Source organism: Hesperophylax consimilis, chromosome 14, assembly GCF_061612785.1.
Source record: "Hesperophylax consimilis isolate HC1 chromosome 14, BYU_Hcon_1.0, whole genome shotgun sequence".
NCBI lineage: Eukaryota > Metazoa > Arthropoda > Insecta > Trichoptera > Limnephilidae > Hesperophylax > Hesperophylax consimilis.
Window position 1 is genome coordinate 734,097 of NC_142849.1, and position 22,856 is coordinate 756,952.

The 22,856-nt window shown below is 33.8% G+C and overlaps 1 protein-coding gene across 1 annotated transcript in view; it reads left to right on the forward strand.

Moving 5' to 3' along the window:
• Window positions 1–843: 843 nt before the first annotated feature.
• The window catches only part of LOC149417742 (uncharacterized), a 55,515-nt gene continuing 33,502 nt past the window's right edge, over window positions 844–22,856 (forward strand). Inside the window, exon 1 of the mRNA XM_089639842.1 lies at window positions 844–1,381. Within this exon, the coding sequence (XP_089495968.1) occupies window positions 844–1,381 (538 nt within the window). The remainder of the gene's footprint in view (window positions 1,382–22,856) is intronic.

Below are 22,856 nucleotides of genomic sequence, written 5' to 3' on the forward strand. Positions count from 1 at the left end.
GCCATTCTAGGGAGCAGGGAGCAGGGAGCAGGGAGTAGATGACAACAACGCCAGCTGAGAGATATCTCTAGGAGCTTTCAGCGCGCCCAATACAAGATGGGTACTAGTAGCTATTCCCAGTACCGCCTTCCCATTGGCCGCTATGGCTCCGCCCTCCAAAGCTCCGCCCCACGCTATCGGTAGCGCATTTTCCTCCGTCCTTTTTCCTCGTCCGATTTCCCGACCTAACCGCCGAGACGGCGTATCCAAAAAAACTGACGTGTTTATAAGCCAAGATTCGCCGTATCTCTACAGCTCCGTTTCATGTCCCAAAGCGGCTTTTCAGTGGTTCGAGGGCGACGGGAGACTGAAAGGTTTGCCCGACACGAGTGCTGAGAAGTCGCGAGACGCTTTGTGATTTAGTATTCTCCGTGTCTCGGCAGAGTGAGCACTATGCAGGGGTGTCACTCGCCACGGGTTTCTAATTGTTTACGTGCGAACATTGTTTCTTATCACCAGCTGTCAAGTCTCTAACTTGTGTGCGACGTGCGTGTCTGTCAGCTGCAGACCGACTCTGCAAACCTCCGCTGCGTCGCGAGCCTTCTGCAATCTGCAATCAACTCTAACTCTCGCGACTGCTTTTATTACACTTAGTCAGTCCGTGTCAAGTTTACGCGTGAATAATTAGGTAGTGCTTTTATTCAGTTGACCTTTCAGTTAAAATCAAGTAGACAAGTAGAATTTCCTGAATCTGCCAAGAGCGCCAAGTATTGTTGGCGCGAGACTGCCGAACGGCCGGTGATGTTGGAGAGTTAACCCGGAGAGCGGGAAGAAGGAAGCAGAAAGAAGAGAACAGAGGCCATGATGACCATGGACGTCAGCATGTACGGCAACCAGCACCAACACCAGCACCAGCACGCGCACCAGCACGCGCACGGGCAGCACGCACAGAGCGAGGGCTTCGCGCAGGGCGGAGAATACCCCGAGCACTATTACCCCGAGGGCGGCGAGCTGCACTACTACCCCGACATGGTGGCCAACTGTCCGCAGCTAGAGCAGCAGGCAGACCACATCATCAGCGCGGACAACGGGCTGAGCTACACCAACCTGGACTACGGCTACCAGCAGTACGGGCACCCCTACCAGGCCGACATGCCCTACCAGCCGTACAAGCCCGAGCTGCCCTACCTGCAGTACGGCGAGGAGGGGCCCGGCTGGGCGGGGGGCCCCGGCTGTCTGGAGTACCCCGGGGGCTACAAGGGCGAGGGGCCGGGCCAGGCGGAGGAGTGCTACCGGCCCGACGCGGGGGCCCGGGGCTCCGCGCAGCAAGGGGGCTCGCACCACCACGGAGTGCCGACCTATAAGTGGATGCAGGTCAAGAGGAATGTTCCCAAGCCAGCTGGTGAGTTCCACTTTACTACCCGTATCTACTTAGTGGTCACTTTATATACCTATCAACTTATTATTAGTGTCTCCATTACCGCATAGCTATGTTTTTTGTGAAATATCAATCGCATCAAAGAAAAAGGTTGGTCTAGAAAAAAGTTTTTTTAAAAATATTTTGATAACGTAGATAAAGGATTAAAAACTTAAATAGCTACACCTAATGAAAAAAATGTTTTAATTAAGACAGGTAGGTATAATGCAAACATAGGCAGGATAATTTCATGTTTTAACGGTGGCTTATCCAAAGTTATAATTTCTTAACTCAAACTTCATACATATTTTGAACGGTGACCGAATAAATCATCAAAATGATAATTCATCACATCTTTAAAAAGTTATATAAAGTCATGGAAAGTGATGAAACAAAAACTTTATTAACTGGGTTAAGTACGTTAGGTTAGGTTTAAATTATTATTTTCTCATCGTTTCTAATGACTTTATATCACTTTTTAAAAGTGTTTTGAATTGTCACTGTGTTGAGTAATCATGGAACCATTTTGAACATCCTTTCTAACAGTTCATCATACTACGTACCTACCTATCTACAAAATTTAAAATTTGAGAACAGAGATATGAAGTAGGTACCCGGGTAACGTCCTACCTAACTATAAAATAACTTAATTTTGGCTAAACAACGCATAAAATATTAAAGAAAAATATGTAGGTTCTACAGACCTATTGTAAAGGTATTCGTATACAAGTCTGATGTCAAAAAAATAAATTTTCAATTTGGATTTTGCAAATAATTGAACTCTTCACTAAAATATAATACTATTACTCGAACTCGAATAATAGTAAGCCCTTCGGTAAATTAGTAAAATTGTAGGACTGTACTATTTATTTTTCATCGGGTAATATTTAGAAGCCAGTTTGTCAAAATTTTAAAGTTATCACCCAGTCAGCACTCTCAGCACCCTTAGCACTGAAGCCGCACCAAGCGTTGGCACTAAGGGGAAGTAGTTAGGAAGAAGAGGGTGGAGAACTTTATATTCAAATATATTCACCTCCCTAAATTTCACATCAACAGGTTAAATCTACATCCCTTTAAAGTTCCTATTGAGTCATAACCGTGTCAACTGAAACTAATATTGTTTGGGTAATATAATTTTAGCTTGAACTCCTATAATATGAAACCTTTCGATTTAAATGTTAGCTTCATATTTGGTAAATCGGGGATCCTCGGCGGCATGATAAAACGAATCTTTACTTGTGATTTACAGCCCCAACTTTCTGGTTTCAGGCTGATGTTTGTTTATAACTATACACCTACTGAAAATTAAAAGCAGCACACCTAAATCCTTAAATTCATAAATAATCTTGAAAACTACCAAATTGAATAATAACTAACTAATTTTCAATTACGATATCTTCGAAATGGGCTGTATAAAATTATGTTAATTTAGTGGAATCGTAAACTGTAATTAGGTAGGTAGGTAGTACCTACGTACATAGAGAAAAATGACTATTGCTACTTTATCTCTTCAAATTCCGGTTAAAATCGGGATCGCAAATGAATTAACAAGTTTTCTGATAAACTTTTAGTAAATCTAGAATATATAATCACGTAAATTACCAATAAAAAATAAGGCCTGCTTGTCTTTGTACAAATTCATCTCATTAGATCGATGCGAATCAGATGCTTTGTTCCTAAAAATCCTAAAAAGTACGTACCTTCTTTTATGTAACAGTTGACCAAAAAAATAATAATGTTAGTAACGTTTCTTTCTTTCAATTACCATCCGATTAGTATTATGATACCGCTATTACAATTACTATCCGCTTAGTACTGTGATACCGCTATTACCATTACTCTCCGCTTAGTATTGTGATACCGCTATTAAAATTACTATCCTCTTGGCATTATGATAACGCTATTCCAATTACTACCCGCTTAGTACTGTGATACCGCTATTAAAATTACTTTCCGCTCAGTACTTATTGTGATACCGCTATTAAAATTACTAGTATTGTGATAACGCTATTACAATGATTAATATATTATTTGATCTGTCGGTCCCATGGTGTTCTGTTCCTGACCTCTGTTTCTGTTGACAAACTCTCCAGACTGTGTAATGCTAAGATGCTACGCCAGCATCTGCAAGTCATGGTGACTGGAGTCAACCATAACAATGCCCAGCACAAAGGGAACAACTCAATGATCCCATCGGTATTATTATTGTGTTTGGAGATTCCGCGCCGTAGCGCCATCATGTTCAAATACTTATAATGCTGCTTCTTCAATCTAAATTTTATATCTTTTTCATATTCAACTATCACGAGTACCTACCCAAATATCGGTGACTCTCATTGATCTTTTACTATGACCAAAATTAGGCTGTGTGTGTAGAGTATGAATAAGTTATAGTGCATGCCGTATTTTAAGGACGGGTTATTTCCGAGAATTTGAACAATTCTTCAAATTTCATAGATAATTTTCAAGTTCTGTGAAATATTTTTTCAAGTTCTGTTATTATTTCAGTTCTGTCAAGCAACTAGCCTATAATAATATAATAACAGAACTTGAATAAGATTTTCACAGAATCCGAAAATGAACGTTGAAATTTGATGAGTTGTTCGTATTCTCCGAAACAACCCATTCTTAATGACCGTTTTATTATCTTAGTATAAAGTGTAAAATTGGCCTAGGTATATAAAACCAATTTATCGATGTAGAACAATTGTAACAAGTATGTATAGAAAACATCAATTGAAATTGATCATTTTATATAAATAAAAAATAACCATTTTAATTAGTTACGTTATTTTTCTTTACAACCTACCAGTGTTGTGTCGTGAATTTTTTTGACTGGTTGTAAAACTTTTTCATGAAAATTGTCTTATGGACATTAATCCTTAGAAAATACGTATTAAAATGGAGTTCAGAATACGATTTGATAAAATGCATTGAGAACCGGTTTCCACGATGTAATTTCAATAACATTTAAACAAAAATATTTTTTTTTGTTTAAATATTAATAAATTTTGCTAGAAATAGAAGATTAAATAAGGTTTCTTTCACAGTTGTTAAATCGTTTAACATAGTCTATTGAGTGAAAAGAGACGTTGAAGTATTTACCTACCTACCTCAAAAGTATAATTTCTCCACTAAACTGTAGTGTAGGTACATTATATGATTAAATTGATTCAAATTGAAATACCTACGTTTTAATCGCAAATTATTTTATATTTATTTATTTATTTATTTATGTCTATTCTTGAATACACATTTTACAATTTTTTACAGTGGTTTATATTGTAGTACAGAAAAATAGGTATAAAAAATAAAGAACATAGGTTGATGTAGGTAAAACTGTGTGTGGTTGATATTGTATGTTACGTGAACACCTCACTAGGAGAACCTGTGCTGAGGTGTTTACGTGTTTGTGATTAAGTGTGACAGGTATTTATGTGTTGTAGTAGAAAGTTTTTTTTTTTTTTTTTCACAGACATATTGAAACATGAAAACACACATATATATGTGCGTGTATGTAATTTTTGGATAATTCTTAAAGAACGTGTATAATATTTAATTTTATTTATCATATTTTGGTTATGTTTGGTTTGGAATTATAATCTTTTGAATAAAGTGAATATCTTGATTTTTTATCCAGGCTACGATATGTTTTTTGAGAAAGTTTGTAGATGTATTTGTAGTCATTAGTTGTTTCAAAGTAATGGGCATACTGTTAAAAAGTTTGGTTGCGTAGTATTGAAAGTGTCTTTGTCCGTGTGTGGAGTGTGTTATCGGAATGTTCAGTGTTTTATTTGTTGATGACCTGGTTTTTATTATGGCTTTTGGTTGATTTGTAATATGAAGATTATTATGGATGAGATGTAGGAGAGCAGTTTTGGCGTAAAGTTGTCTTATTGACATATATCCTCTGATAGTTCGTTTTTCTTATGGTAGGCACAGCTTTTCAGCTTTTATGGACTGCATGCCATTGCTAAGTCGGTATATTCCTACGAAAATTTAATAATAATAATAATAATTGGCCGTTTTTGTAAAAAATCAGCTCAATGGCGCTGTATGTACAAATAATACTTGCAAAGATTTATACTAAAATGTACACACACATAAATAAACATACCTGCTTACCCGTTACATTAACAAAGATTCTAAATTTATTATCAGTAATAATAGTTTACAATTACACATTTAATAGTTCATAATATTGAAATTCTCACATTGACTGTGAAAGCTTTTGGACTTTTGTATGGTTAAATAACAGTAGAGCGACGCATTTGTGCATTCAATAATATATGTGTGACTGAATAAGCACCCTTTTTGGGGGTTTTGTCACTGTTTTGTGCTTACATTAGGGTGTCCCAGGACATAAGGAAGAATTTTTTTTTCATGAATTTAAATATGCATACCCTCTTATTTTATTTCATTTGATCCCAATAACTCATATAATAAATATTATTTTGATTAAACACCGGCAACCCGTGCCGACTTGATGCCAAACATATGGTACAGAGTTAATATGGAAGGATTTTCAACTTTCATTTTTGTCGGATAAATAAAATTTAAAAATGCACAAATGTTCAATTATGTAGTATTTTATATTTAAAAATGGTTTATTGATTAAATTTTTTCTTCATAGTTTGTTTTTTACAGTCAGGATAAATCTTCCGGTGGTCCTGAAAACGAGGAAACAAAAATTATTTTTGTTTCCTCTTCGACCGTGAGATTAAGCCATAAAAATCTTGCATTAACTTAACAGTTATTTCAGCTGTATCATTCACTACCTCAGCGGCGACACCTTCTTTCTGACTTTTTGATACGAAGCATTATTTGACCACATCGTAGGGAATTCGTTAAAAAAACTTGCTGTTGACTGAAATGAAGTCGTAAATATTTTTCTCTGAAACAAAAGTCACTAAATTATGATATGAACAAAAACCTCAATACAAAACATAAATTAAACTACTTAATAAACTTACCATACAATTTACCATCAAGATCTTCCTTCAATGGGATGTAACGTTTGTCATGGGTTGATAAATTATTTTTTTTGATATTTCGAGCATTTTTATTTTTGTTTTTTGATCCACAGCGTCGTCAAACAGCGATAAAATAGATCTTTCATCGGTCAAATACCATAACTGCTTACTGAAGAGAAATAAAGCTGCCATAGAGATGTTTTCATCAATTTTTTCTTAAGCTTTCATCGATTTCAAAAAGCACAAGTCCTGGTAAGGTGCTTTAACTGCTATAATACATTGTAACCATGGTTTGACATAAGATGTTACTATGAACAGGCAAACGTCTAAAAGTGCCGCCTTATCCTTACCGGTAATTTTAAATTGCGCACAAATTAATGATAGTTTCAAAGAATAAAGCGCATTTGTCATCCATCAAGCACCTGGAGGCCGAATCTTAAATTTTCTCGCTGTATCTCCTCCTAAAACTATCACACAGAGCTCTAAAAACTCTCAATAGTCATCTCCAAGTATTTTTGTTAAAAGTCAAGCAAATCATCGATTTCGGAAGCGGTTAGGTGCAATGTGAAATTTTCTGTGTAGCACTGAATTTTATCGGGATCAACATTTTTACAGTTATCTTGAAACTTTTTGAATAGTGGTATGTCAGGGCTTGTAGTCACTTGACTGATTTTTACTTCAAACACAGCTTTTAATACCAACTATGGCTATATTTGGTATATATTGACAGTTAAATTCACTTTCCGGATATTGTCGAACAAAACTTCAAGAACTTGTCCATTAGATGGCAGTTTAGAACCCGATATTTGGTGTTTTACGACTCCTATTAAAAATATACTCTTTTTAGAAGTGCGTAAATCTAACAACATCTTGCCTGAACGAGTGATTTTCGTTTACTAACAAAATAGCAAGTTACTACAAGCTCATCAACACGATTGCTCGCTGGCGTCTTAATGTACAAGTACTGACATCTTTCGATGCAAGTCGGCACGGGTTGCAGTTGTCCAAAGAAAACGAAAAAAAAATTATAAGTGTTTTGTCATTATTAAAACAAAATTAGAGGGTATGCGTTCAAAAATAACAACTTTAATTTTTTTGGGACACCCTAGCTTACATGTATATTGCCTAGCAAAAAATAATAATAAAAGGTATATAAATGATGTCTGTAGAGAGTAACCGACTAGCTTAGCAAGTTAAATAGGTTTGCAACTGTTATAATTAAGATATTCTGAACATATGAATGTTTAAACTTTGTTCTAAATAATTATTGTTCTATAATGTCGGTGGCGGTCCGTGACTATTCATGTTTGATGTTTTGACGACATTATTGACGTTGTTGAAGCTGAAAAAAGGTTTTTTTTATGAAGTTTCCATTTCCATTTTTTGTATGAAGTCTTACATGATCAAAAATCTTTATACAAAACATAATAAAAAAATTTTTAAATATATAAATCTGCCGCAATATTTTTTTTATGCACACTTATGTAAAAAAATGTTAACCTCCCCGACATAACATAATATAATGCTGTTTATGTCCCATAACGATACAGTTTGCAGTCAAAATATTAGATAGGTATTATTTTTACAAACGTCCTTATGAAATAAATATCTTTACAGGGTTGAACATTTTCACACTAATGCATGTCAATTATTAGAATCATAAATAATAACAAATTTATTTTAAATCTTTGATGGGCGGACATAACAGTATAACTGCATTTTTGACCATTTAACGATTTATATGAGAAAATGTGTCTTGTGTATGCCGGCATCAATGGTATTAACAGTATAGTTACACCAGTACTCAAAATATATTATGATAGGTGTGTTAGCCCGAGATAGTTGCTTTTACAAATTACTTTTTTTATATATTTGTTCACCACTATCCCGTGTGTTGTAGGTAGGTACTTCCGACCTGTGTTATTAATGGTTTATCTAAATACACTTCAGTGACAGATTGCAGAGATATATCTCTATGGGATCCACTTCTTGCCTTTTCATATTCTATACTCCATAGCGGCATAGCCCAAAGACGTGACGCGGGACTTTTCACTGGAATGTCAGTTCCCATAAAGTTCCATGCACTAAACAAAAAAACATAAGTTAGACTTAAAGTAATAACAGTTAGAAAATAGTAAATAATCAATTTTACAATTTAATCACTGCTCTGAAGTGAGAAGCTAACGGTAATTAAACGAAATATAAAAATAATTATTGTTTAAGACAGAAAAAAAACCTTACAGCATACTAATTACTAATTGTTTAGGTTCATAAAACGTAACAATCAACAACAAACTAAGTACCTACCCATGTCAGACTGGTAGCGCAAGAATGTATATATACACATATGCTTTGCTACGGGAATAGATGTGACTCTATCTATCGATATACACATCACATATCTATATATCATATGTATATTTTTTTTAATTAATTTTAAAAAAAGACAAACATTCCCTGTAACGAAAAACCTGTTAATATTTTAAAATCTCCTACCGCCATCAAAATATTGCTTGTGACTTGATAGAGGCCAGCTGAGAACTCACTACGCCTGGGCGTAAACCGGAAGCGAATCCAGCTCAGCCATTAACCGGTCTATATTTAAGTATTTCTGGTATCAATGTATTTTAAATTTTCCATTGACATTTTCAAATAGTTGAAGAGTCGAAAGACTGCACGACTAGCAAATATTGCTAGAGCTCAGTTTTCAGAGATAATTGTCAATTCTCGGAAAAACTTCAAAACAGTGTAGCAACATTTAATTTAGTTACAGTGAAGAAAGAAGACCCGTTATGCAGTTTTATTAACCCTTCTAGAGTTATGTAATTTAGTTACAGTGAAGAAAGAAGACCCGTTATGCAGTTTTATTAACCCTTCTAGAGTTATGTAATTTAGTTACAGTGAAGAAAGAAGACCCGTTATGCAGTTTTATTAACCCTTCTAGAGTTATGTAATTTAGTTACAGTGAAGAAAGAAGACCCGTTATGCAGTTTTATTAACCCTTCTAGAGTTATGTAATTTAGTTACAGTGAAGAACGAAGACCCGTTATGCAGTTTTATTAACCCTTCTAGAGTTATGTAATTTAGTTACAGTGAAGAAAGAAGACCCGTTATGCAGTTTTATTAACCCTTCTAGAGTTATTTAATTTATCCATTACATTATCAATTATTCCATTATCTAACTGAGTGTTTTATAATGGAAAACTATGTAATGTAATGCATTGAGATTTTTTAATTATGGTTCTCACCCCTTGCTTTTATTTAAATTACCCAAGTAAAGATACAGAATAAGATAGAATAGACCATCTCCAAAACGTTTCTCAGAACACTTTAGAACGTGCAAACACATGTGGTCATTGAGTCAAATCGGCAATTGCCGAGCACTTTGATGGCCTTAAGTGTTGGAACGGCGTAAGGAGCATCAAGCGCACCTAGTCATGGAAGCAATTGAAAGCCACAATAGTGTAGGTAGGTACCTACGTAATTTATTTAAAACGAAGAAGAAAATATAAGGGACTTCGTATAACTTTTGCGATACATTCACATCATATAAATAATATCCCCTACACTAGAATATGAACAACATCGTTGTCTCAGCCCAGTCCATAAAATGGTAATATTTTTATGAACTGCCAAATCCCTTAAGCTATCTATATCAGAGAACGTGTTACAAATCAGAGCGCGATGACGATAATAATATTATATTTATTATTTAGTCGCCGAGTTCAACTTTAGTCGGAGCTGCAGATAAGATTAGCAGTGACATTGCAACAAGACTAGAATAATACTTTATTTTTGGGGATCAAATCTGGCAAGTTTGGTCGCGCGGCTTAGCGCGATTTAGAAAACACCTATTGTTATTAATTTGCCAAGAAATCAATCAATTTCACACTCTGTTTTACAAATCGGTGTATAGAATATACCTCCATGATTAGGCATCTTGTTTTAGTACCTTCTTGTGTATCTTATCTATTCCTGTTGCCCAACACCGATAGCATGATTTGAAGCGATATGTTGAGGATATTTTTATTTTATTACTTTACCTACGTTTAGTAGGAGAGTAGGTATTATATTTTCGTATATGGAGAAGGAGGTGCCCACGAAAAACAAACCATATAACCGAAAAAAAAATATAAAAGCAATTTGTTGAGCTATAAAAGGATATTTAAAGGTCACCGAATTTTTAGATAAGGTCCTAACTAATAAGTGACAATATTTCTAATTTGGTAAAACTTTATTATTCTTTACTGTATTTTAATAATACTACATTTCTTTAATCCCTTATCACATCTTAAATCTTAACGTAATTAATAAAGATAATTATCATTTATTTGCACAAATTCTTTAATAATTTGTATTCATTAATATGGCACAAATTTATAAAATTTAATTCTTTAAAAAGAGAAGATATCAATTTGTTATCATCTACTATCTTATCGACAGCAAAAATCCAATACTCTTTCTGGAGATACGCGCCTTAAAAATGTGTCTACGTGAGATATTTCAAAGTTGATAATTGGACGTAAATAAAATAACTACAACTTGTTATTTCGATTTTTAGTTTCGTGTTTTAGTTTCGTTGGTTTCCAATCAATCAGGTAATTAAAATGATTTGTACCTCACAACTTTCCTCGGTACGTGCCCAACTCTTCATATTACCATCCGATGAATTTCGACATCCATTGTAAATAGTGGTCGAAGGACCATCAAAAATGTTCGTTTCTTCACCGTATTGTAGGTAGGTAGGTACTTTAAATAAATCGTGTAATTTTTTAAAACGATAGGTTTTTATGTCAAATTTTATCGGGGTCCTACTACTGCACATATTCATGCAATTAGATAAGATGTTGCTAATCTTTCAATCGAACGTTCTAGGTCAAATCGAGCCGTCTACTATGTTTTTCGGGTAAAATTCTGCTTTAAGGTGTGGAAAAAGGGGGTGGGGTGGTATTTAGAAATTTCTTGTAGACAGTGACCTTCCTTCTGTTATGAAGGTCAAGTGTGCAAAATTTCATCCATCTAAAAATAAGAATGTAGATTTGTTTAAAAAACAAACCCACACTTGGACTTTATATATAATACATAATATATGTAAACTAAAGATGTTTCTTTTCTTGTTGAATTTAAACTGACTAAAGTATGTTTATATATTATTTTTAATTTATCATAATAAAACGCACTTCAAGCTGCGTTTCGAATTTATTAATTATTATACACATTTTACTATTACAATTAGTACTCAGATCATAATTATCTATTGTATGATCTGAGTTGACATTACTACGTTCCTCTTTTAAGCAATGTTTGGAGAGAAAAGCGGGATTTTATGTTATTAATCCGATAAATCCACTGAGAGAAATGAGCCTCTAGTCCTGTTTTAAACAGGAAAACGAATAATTTGACCAGATTTTCATTAAATTAACAATATTTGTATGAAAACAAAGTAAATTTGTAACAAAGTCTTGTATAAAAATGAAACGGAGAGTTTTCACGTTATTTCATTTCTTTGGCAGCTCAGTAAGACAGCTTACATGAAGGCGATGACCTCGTGTTGATTCAAGCTTCGGTATATCTTCTCTGATAATCATTTCCCCACAAACTAATTGATATATCAATTCATAAGGTGTTGGGTTCAGATGGCAAAAGCAATCGCGATTTCCACGGATATTTGAGATTACCACCAATAATCTTATCTTCAATATGTACGAGTATAACAAACATTCACATTCAACCATCGTCAAACTTGAATAAATAAAACTAATCCAAAACACATTTAAGTGCACAGATGGTGAAAGTGATTTGCTTTGGATTTGGATGAACTTAATACAAAGGAATAATCCTTACTTTACTCTTATACTGGATTTTTTGTACAAATACTTTTTAATACTGATAAATTCCCCTTTTGATTTTCTTTTTGGAACCAGAACATGTCCATCTGAATTTCTCAATATTAAAGAAAAGTTATTTGCTGATCGTTCCAAGTTTGACTTGAATCTCAAAATGTTAACGAAAAAAGCATGTTTTTATTAGTATTATCTCCTTCTTCAATTATTTAAGTTTAAAAAAGCTCTCCTGAAATATTCCTAAAATTAATTTAGACTAGTTCTTTAATAAGAAGAAGAATGTATCATCCTGGTTGTCATCTCATTAATTTTTGATGTCCTTTTAAAAATAATTTTCATTAATAACATTAAATAAAGTTTTCTTCAAAATCACAAAAGCGTTTCTGTTCAATATATTTTTTTTAACATAATTTATTATTAATTGTTATTGTAAAATACATATTTTAGCTAGTTAATATTTCAAATATTTTATAATGCCTCACACAATTGGTTTTCTAAATAAATCGCTTTTTACTGAAAACATTAATGAATCATTTAAATAAAAATATACTTAAGGGATAAATAAAATCATATAAATAAGTTGTCTAAATGTAGCATAAACACACGTTGAATACCAAAACAACCGTCACAATAATGAAAACTTAAATACTCGCAGAACTAAAATAACGCTGATAAGTGTACATTCAATATCTGTTTTTTTAAATATTGATTTGATTAAATTTCCACTCCAATAATCTTTACCTTTTTAATGTTACTAAATAATAATTTATACCAACAACAAACATTCTTACTTTTTTTCATGTATATTTTTTTAATATCTCCATTTTGTTCATACCTATTATACTAACATACACTTTTCAGTTATTTTATACTTTATTCAATTTACAGGTGTAACTTTATACTTATATTGATGACACATGTTCTTCAAAAGAATTTAGACAAATAAATAATCACCATAAAATTTGATAAATAAAAGCAGAGGAAATAATATGTACCAACCAAAGTAAAAATCGTGTCCTCTCATCAACCAAAAGTGCTTCTTAAATGTTTGAAAATCGAATATATTGTAAAATAAATGCGTGAAACTCATATTTTTATATTACAATTTATTTTTAAATATTGAAAAATATTTATACTTACATATGTTTCGTATGAAAATAATTGCCAGACGTTCTTCTTATAAGCCTTCTGGCGTCCAGCTTTGGACGTAATACAAGTATTAAGGCCTCCCTCAAATATCTCTAGTTTTTCTTATTATTTAGGTTTAGGTCCTTCTCACCATGCTTTCAGACCTAATCTCGCCACGGATGCTGGGTCGGCCCTGAGTTAAATGGCGCCCGGCGCTAATAAAAACCTCAAGGACTCTATGTTAGTCGTTGTTGTGGACGGATGAAGAGTGAATAGACCTACATATTTTGTATTAGCTTAGACTGTTCAATATTAGAAATATTATTTAAACTCGAGTAGTAACCGTTTTTGTAAGATAATACCACTAAAATGGATTCGTAAAAATTCGTAAAAACTTAAACATTTTGACGTTATTTAATTTTTACACCAAAACTTTGACACTCACCGACATGGAAAGTTTGGTACAAGTAAGCGCTGAAAGCTCTTGGCAACCCCCGCCACCCCTATTCAAATGAATCTCCTGCGGAGTTCCTAAGTAACACTACAATCTACTCTCGGCTTTACTAAATAACACTTAACAAATTAACCGGAGCTAATTACGGGGTAGAAGGCGGAAGGAGGAAGGCGTGAAAGGATGCGGGGAAGGGGTGGCTCAGCTTGGAGCCAGGGTAGGAAGGTAGGAAAGCAATAAGGTTAGAAAGGAGGAAGGAAGGAAGGCACCGCTGAAATTAATCGAGCTGAAAGTTGACATGTGCTAAGCGAGGTTGTCACGGTAATTAAAATGATGTTTAACCGCGGATCAAGTCTGTTGGAAGTGAGTGTCGACTTGTCGCATGTCTGGGTGGATTGATTCGGTTGACGGAGATCTGAATTAGGGTTTATTTATTACTGGTTGCAAGTTTAACATCATTAATTGTTTAAAACGGTCTTACTGATTTTACGTAGCACAATTAGGTAAGCACCTACACGGAGAAAATTTATTACAATCTCTAATTATTGGTAATCTTGTTAAAAACGGGATTACAGGCCTAAGGAATGAATAAAAAGTTTTTCTGGTAAACTTTTAGTAAATTATTCATACACTATCACGATGTCGTAACACGTGTTCATGAAAAACCGAATCTTTTCGCATTTCTTATTACATTCCTTTGACATGATTAGTATCGTGCCAAATTCAGATGTTTCGACATCGGAACGTGTATGTATCTTCAAATTCACTATCAGTATATTTATATGGGCTTGTAAACTAGATATCTACCTAGGTATACAGGTATATCAACCAGAGGGTGCATCACACAGCTTTGAAATAATTTAATCAACTCAAAAAAACATCATTCCATAAAATAACTTCAGACACGCTTTTTAAATTGATGTGCATATGTGTATTCATTTGCTTGTGAGTTTTTATAAATTTCCTGTTTTTTTAATACTAGGTAGGTACCTACCGTGAACCGTGTTAATTTTGGTGAGTTTGAACTTCAAACCTTCCTTTTTTCCCGTAAATTGTCACGACTCCAATTATTCTTTTGACAAATTTATCCCCCCCCCCCAACTTATTATTTTCTAACATTGACCGGTGATTGCATTTTTCCATGTTTTGTACCTATGTTTAGTGGGCAAGTACCTATACTTTCATAATGCATGTAAACTATTGTTTAGAATTTTCTACTGTATTACCTACCTGTAATTTGGGAAACAACGTACGTGACGTGATCGTTCTAGTATCTTCTTTATTTTTCTTTTTCAAATGAGACGCGTGAGAAGGAAGGTGAAGATCGTACGAGCTCTCGCTGGAACTAGTTTACCAATTTAGGTGCCATTGGTTTTATCAAAAGTTTTTTGTACCTATCATATTGTTGCCCCAAGCGCAGGCTCAGGGGTTACTAAAAATAAAGTGTTTCGTTCGTAATATAATGTTATTTTTAGACCTTAAAATTGTTAATTTTTATAATAGTTTGAAAAGTCTGTAATATTTAAGGAAATATATATAAATTCATTATAGTGAATAACTGAAAATTATAACTTCTAGAACATATTACCTACGTATGATAAAAAATAAAATAGCAGTGTCAATATTTACCTACAGTTCTTGGGAAAATTGCGTAAATATAAGTTTGAAAAAATAATTTGCGAAGACTGGGTAATATTTTTTCGGACTTTTCTTAATTCCTTAAAACGATGTTAATGGAATATGTTTTTCACACTATGTCGGTGAACGGAAAATATAACGTTATTGTGTTTGTGAGTAATGTCAATATTATCGACTTCTCTAATTTTGTATAAAACAATTGTATTTCTATTTATTCCTAAATTCATGTAAAGCTGCCAATAAACTAGCAACCTTCATTACTATCTGCATATATTTATTACACAATAGCTGCCGTACAGGAGCTGTAAAGAAGAGCCAACTGCTATATCTATATTATACGCACACCAGGAGCACAGAATATAATGCGGGTATTTCTATGTATACATAACGTACAATAGTACATCAGTAGGTACTCAGAATATATAACACCCCGCTCCAACAATGGCGGCCCGGATAAAGCCGAAAGCCCGCCGAGAGAAAACAACTTTATTCGAATTCCGAACAATACTCGTATAACACAGAAAGTAAAATGGCCGAGCTGTCATGTCGGCGTTGAATAGGGGCCGGCTGTCACTTTTCTTTTCAGGGATACCAAATCAAGTGGCGGAATAATTGTATTAGACCCTCCCATTCGGATACGCATCTGTGGATAATTCCATACCAACCCGAACCAGAAGACTACCAACATAATCATTCTAAAACTGAAAGCTACCCGAAGTAAATATCATGTATTTATTCAAAGTGCTGTAGATTTTATAACATGAATTGAAATGAAGACATTTGTTCCGCGTTAACCTACATAGGTTAGGGAGAAGTTTTTGAAGTGAATTGACAACAGCTGCTCTACCTGGGTTAGTACCATAAGAACTTTACTTTTGTGAACACAGGTTTTTTTAAATGGATCTGGTGATTCAGAATCAAATGATTTCATTATTATACTACATATGTATTTACGGAAAATCAGTACTAAAACTATACCGCTAGCTACTGCTAAGCCGTCACTATATAGGAATGAAGGCAGTATAAAGATTTTATGTGTAAAGTGGTTGTACGAAAATTTTATAGCCACTGATTGATTTTTCACACAAACTATAAACGGTCAAAGAATAAAAGAGTTTAATGCATTACTATAATTTTATATCGTACCTACCTGTATACAGGGTGTTATAGGACGTACCTGTGATACCTTATCTTAACCAGTGATTCCTGACATTATTATGAACTTTAAATTAAATTTTTCAAAAATAAATTTTAAAATATTATTTCATGCAGTCACTGGTCACTCAGGCGAGTAACCGCCCACAAGGAGAGAAATGACTATGGCTAATTTATTAAGAATCTCTAGAAATTATTGATAATCCGGATAAAAACGAGATTGCGGGCCTTAACGAATAAATTAACAGGTTTCCTGATAAACTTTAAAAATTGATAATTATATAATTAAGGCAAATGCACGTTTATGAACACGCGTTTCGATATATTAGGAAAAAACTAAAAGTTTATATCGTTCTTTAATTTATATACTAATGGCCTGCAATCCCGTTTTATCCGGATTACCAATAATTTGAAGGCATTCATAATAAATTAGGAATATTCATTTTTCTCCGTGCAATCCCTCACATCGACAGGAGCTGTCCAATACCTGATTTTCGATGATACCATAATAATAGTTGAAAAAAAAACATCAAAAATATTACCGGAGACTGAAATTTCGTTTGCATTTTTACTCCAAATGATTTCAGAAATCACTGGTTAAAGTAAGTCAAGTACCTACCTAAGTCCTTTAATATCCTGAATACAATTTTTTGGAGTATCAGGAGTGGTAAACAATGATAGATAGATATATAAAGTTAACAAAACTAAGATAGGTAGGTAGTGTAGGTACCTACATATATAATGTCATAATATTATTTAGTAAATTGCAAATATCTTAAACCCTATAATTAATGATATAATGATTAATATAATTTAAATAAAATCATTGTTACCATACCTCGAAAGTTATATACATAGGATTATATAAAATACGGAAAATACACGGAATAACCCAGTGGCGAAAACATTGTTTATTTATTCTGGGCTTTTACAGATGCTCTCACTTACCAGAGAACAATCCAGTTATAAAAACTCACTTAACACAAAATTTATACATACAATTACAAACATATACTTAGCCATAGGATTTATTTATTAAGAAATATAATTATGTCAATACGTACCTACGTATCGCAGAAAAAATGTACCACTCTGAAGATGGCTGTAATGTGCTGAAACCAGTAGCAGTTGTAAATAAAACGTAGATAATAGTTTTAAATTGTTTTTATAAATCATTTTATTGGAATTCTACAACGAATTTTCAGTGCCAAACATTATTATATTGATATTATGTGTTTTTGTGGGAAAACACTTTTATTTTGCACATTTCAAAATAAATGGTATCTCTGATTTGAGTCGCTACAGCCGGCCTTGTTAGTGGCAGCATTTTTGAAGAATGTACCCACCCATATATATTGCACAATGAACGCTGTTCAATACACAATGTTAGAGTGTCCAATACTTTGCCATATTTCTTAGGGTAGGTATGAATGGGGTGTCTATACAATGCCACCCCTCCACGTCCCTGCTCCGTGCAGCAGCCTGTAGCCAGTAGCCTGTAGCCAGTAGGTATGTACTGCAGGGGGTGGAGATGTGCCTGGACTGTTCCGCCCAACCAGGGAGCGGAGGCTGGGCGGGACTTAGGGGTATGATTCTCTAAGCTCAGTTCAGTTCAGGGGTTGATATAGTATTATCATAAAATCATTTTTATATTTTACGAAGCCTTTTTAAATTTTAATTAAATTTTATTCCCTATACCTACCCACATATATATCATATATCTACCACGTAATGAGATACCTGAAATAAAACCAATTTCAATTTTCTTTCTGTTTTCATCCATTTTTGTAGTGATCATTCAGCAAAAACCTTTGGTAGGTAGGAATACTTATGGAGAAATAAATGATAAATTAATGCTGGATATAGGAATACTGCAGTTTAGTACCTACTCAATATTCATTAATTTTTTTTTTTCAACCAATTTTTATTCTAAAATAACATAATTTAATTTTAGTAAAACTAAAACTAAATTTAGTAAAACTATTTGAAATTTCAATATTTTACTTTCATTGGCTTGGTTTGGTGTACCTTTTTTTTTGTAAAATAGAAAGTTACCTATACCATCAAATGAAAGAAATCAATAACAGGTAGGTATATATACATATTGTATGAATATCATTATCTCTACATGATACTAAGGAAAGAAGACAATAAATCATTTTTATTATTATTCAAATAGTTTATCACTAAATTACAATTTTATCATGTATTGATTGAGCGTAGCGAAGTTCTGTTTAAACTCGACCATTTGAAATTTAATTGGTCTATTTACTGTTTCGAAAATCTGCGGAATGACTTTATTATTCAAGCAAGCCTAACTTTGACTGGATGGTTAACTTTGACAGAGCTTTTCAGTATTATGGTGTGCCTACCTCCTTGAAGAAAGTTTGAAAAAATAATTGTCATTGAGATAGTGCCGATTCTTTTGATAAATTGTGTATTTTCTTGTTTGAGAAATTAAAAAAAAAAGTCACTTAAAAATAATATAGTATCGTGGTTTATAATTATTTAGGTAGGCATTAAGTATCTACTTATAAATATCATATCTCATAATGTCAGGATATCTAGGTTTTGATGTATTAAATGAGAAAAAGTTAGAAACATACCTTTTTCGCGAGGTTCTACTGTTTACAGAACTAGTAGCTGAATACTTGCGGGTATTCAACTAAGGCTGGCCGCATACATACGTTTTCCGTATTCGATTTCCGAACTCGTTTTCCGTATTCGGAATTCCGTGAGACTAGCGCAAACGTTCGTTTTTCTTCATTCGGAATGTATAAACGTCAGTACCAGTGTTGCCAACAAGGGCGACATTTAGGCTACTCAGAGCGAGAATCGGCGCCGAAAAAATCTAAAAGGCGACTGGTCGCCAATTAAGCTACTTCAAAAAAAACATCAATTTTAAACATGTCCCGAAATTCTCTAGCCACCCCCCCCCCCATGAAATTTATTTTTCTGGGGACAAATTTTATATTTTCTTGAAATTATCTAGCCACCCCCCCATGAATATTTTTTTTCTGGGGACAAATTTTATTTTTTTGAAATTCTCTAGCCACCCTCCCCCCACGAAATTTTTATTTTTATTTTCACCTAAAAACATTTTTAACATGTCCCACCTAACAGCAAATTCGGCTACGCTACCTTATGTATGAGAAACGGCGATATTAGGTCAAGATCCGTTGGCAACACTGAATTACTGTACGGAAATTTCCGAACGTTTGCGTCGGCTCAACAAAATGTATGCAAGAGCTGCGTTCCACATGACGTCATTAGGTTTTTTCCATTCGGTTTCTCCGAACGCGCCGGCTCGCATTCGGAACGTGCGTAAGGAATTTGTTCCGTTCGGAACTAAAACGAACGTGTGCGGCAGTTAATGTATTTTCTACTGATTCCGGAAAACGAATTCGGAAATCGAATACGGAAAACGTATGTATGCGGCCAGCCTTAGACTGTGGCTCGCGATCCGCATGAGGCTCTTTGCGTATTCGTTTGCTCTTTCGACATCGACGACATCGACCCCAACAATTTCACCTCCATTCAACCAGCCTTTTGAGATGGAGCTGCCTAACGAACTTTGAATCGAACAGCTTCTCTATTGCCAAGTATTTTAAAGGTTTATGTTATTCAGATATTTCAGCTGATTGTTTTATGCAGATCTCAGAACTTTCATAAGATATGTCCACCCCCTCCCAGTTTCCTTCACAATTTGGTTTCTTATCATTTGAAAGTTTGTCGACCCCTGATATTCATACAACAGCTATTTGATGTACAATCGCATTAGCTAGAAAAATAAGCACTGAGGGGCAGATCCTTGCCCGGAGGGACGAAGAAAAACCTCTCAAGATATGCCAAAATACTATTTGAAAACACTACTCTCAATAGTCTCAATGTGACTCACATTTAAAAAAAAATAAAAAATATTTTTATATTTTATTATTCAAGAAAAAAATTTACAATGTGAGATATACATATATATATTTCACTATTAGATAGTAGTCCTAATAAGATAAAATATATTATGATATGATTAATATTTATTAATTTTCAATGTTCTCCCATAATAAGCAATTGCTTGTGTGTATGGAATGAGGTATTATTTGTTTAGTTTCTTATGGTCGAGAGTTAAGGCTCTCGACTATGAATACGGAGGTCGCTTTTGCAAATCTAGAGCACGAAAGTAAGTTTATTTTATTAATTTATTTTGTTTCACAATCTCAGTATCGCCCTAGTGAAAGATCAGAATTGAAACGTTGCTGGAATGTGACCAGTTCTGAATAGACAGGTACTCAATATACCCTTATTAGGGATGCCATTGTCTTACTGGCTACACGGTTGGGAGTAGTTGTGACTATTGTGGAGTATATATTCACTAAAATAAATAAAATACTGTTTATGCTGGTTGGTAAATTCAAAAAAGCTCCTTAGTGGACATACTTATTTGCGACAGGAACGGTTTCACCTTACTACGGGCATCTTCAGACTTAAAATAGAATACTTACAGACGAAGGGAGAGTAGGTACGTAAGGCTGTGTACAAATAGGAAAAAAATGCTTCATTTATTGTTATTAAGTTTAATTTGTAGAACTCCATTTTATTTTTTTATTTTTTATATATACAATAATATTATTATTGGGTTTATAAAAACAGTTTATTTTTAAACAAGTTCTGCTGTGTAATTATTATTACGCGTGACAGCTGTTTGTGTTACGCGTGACAATCTTTACATCCATGGTCACATAAATTATCTGCCTACCACTCAATGGTGCATAGGCTTACTAACATCCCACTCGAAAAGAAAGCATACGAGAAGGAAAAAAATACAATCCTAACTATTGCTAAAAATAATGGCTTCAAGGGTAGAGACATCGAAAAAATAATTAATAATAATAAACACAAAAATAACCTTAAATTAATTTACCCAACGACTAATAATAAGACGAATAATAAATTCGGGTGTTTAGAATTCATCGGACAGACATCTAATAAAATTGCCAAAGTCCTCAAAAAATGTGGCTTAGATATTGCCTTCCGCACAAAAAACAACTTAGGATCATCTCTTAAAAACTCAAAAAGTAAGGTACTCAAATTACAAAATAGTGGCATTTATAAACTCCAGTGTGACGAATGCAACGCTGTTTATGTTGGACAAACGGGCCGGTCCTTTAACACTAGGTTCAAAGAACATATAAGATCTTTTAAAAATAATAATAAAATACAATCTCAATTTGCCGAACATCTCCTAGATGAAAATCACTCACTTAATGATAATAATAAACCAACTCCGTTACACGTACAAAATAAAGGCCGTAAACTTAATCTTTTAGAGCAGTTAGAAATTAACAAAAATTCTAATAATCCGAAAGCTATTCTAATTAATGAACAAACCAATATAATTCGTTCACCTCTACTAGATATCTTCAAACCTAGTGCAAATACGAGTGCACATTGAAGTACTTAATTATACTATTAAAATAACCCTATGAGTCATCGTTTGGGAATAACTAAAATTAAGACATTCAGTCAAATTTAAACATTACACTAATTGGGGAAACTTTACTAGGGTAATAACCATCAATAATTTCTAACATTTTTACACAGAAATCAATTAAGAAATCAGTAGGTAATTGAAATTAAAATACCTACCTAGAAATAATATAAATGTATCGTCTGTAAGTGGGCTACCCACAGTTTGATAATGCCTTTAGAGGGCGAAACAGCTGTCACGCGTAATAATAATTACACAGCAGAACTTGTTTAAAAATAAACTGTTTTTATAAACCCAATAATAATATTATTGTATATATAAAAAAAAAAAAAAAAAAAAAAAAAAATGCTTCGTTTCTTTTCCATAATTCGTGGGTCGGTTCGCGCATTTTTCTCCTGTTTATACATAAGTAAAATATTGCGCACATCGCACAAAATGGTAAAAATAATAGTTTAGTATTTAATATACCTAAAATAAATTTACAGAGCTATGCGATTCTTTAACCTATTATCATATTTACTTTAGCTGATAGGTATATAAATATTTGCCAAACTAGAATGCATCGTTGCACAAAGCTGCACGGCGCGACCCGCAAAGTGTCATATTCATTATACCTAGTGTTATTGTTGTGGGCCCACCTTAGTTCTGTCAGCCGGCTCTGTTTGTTTGCCCGGCTCTAGTTTCAGAACGAGAAGCCAAAGCTGGCGGCTTTTAGATAATGGAGATATTAGAGATGGGGGATGATGCAACCAACACTGCTCGGGAACGACAGTAATGCTAAACAAAT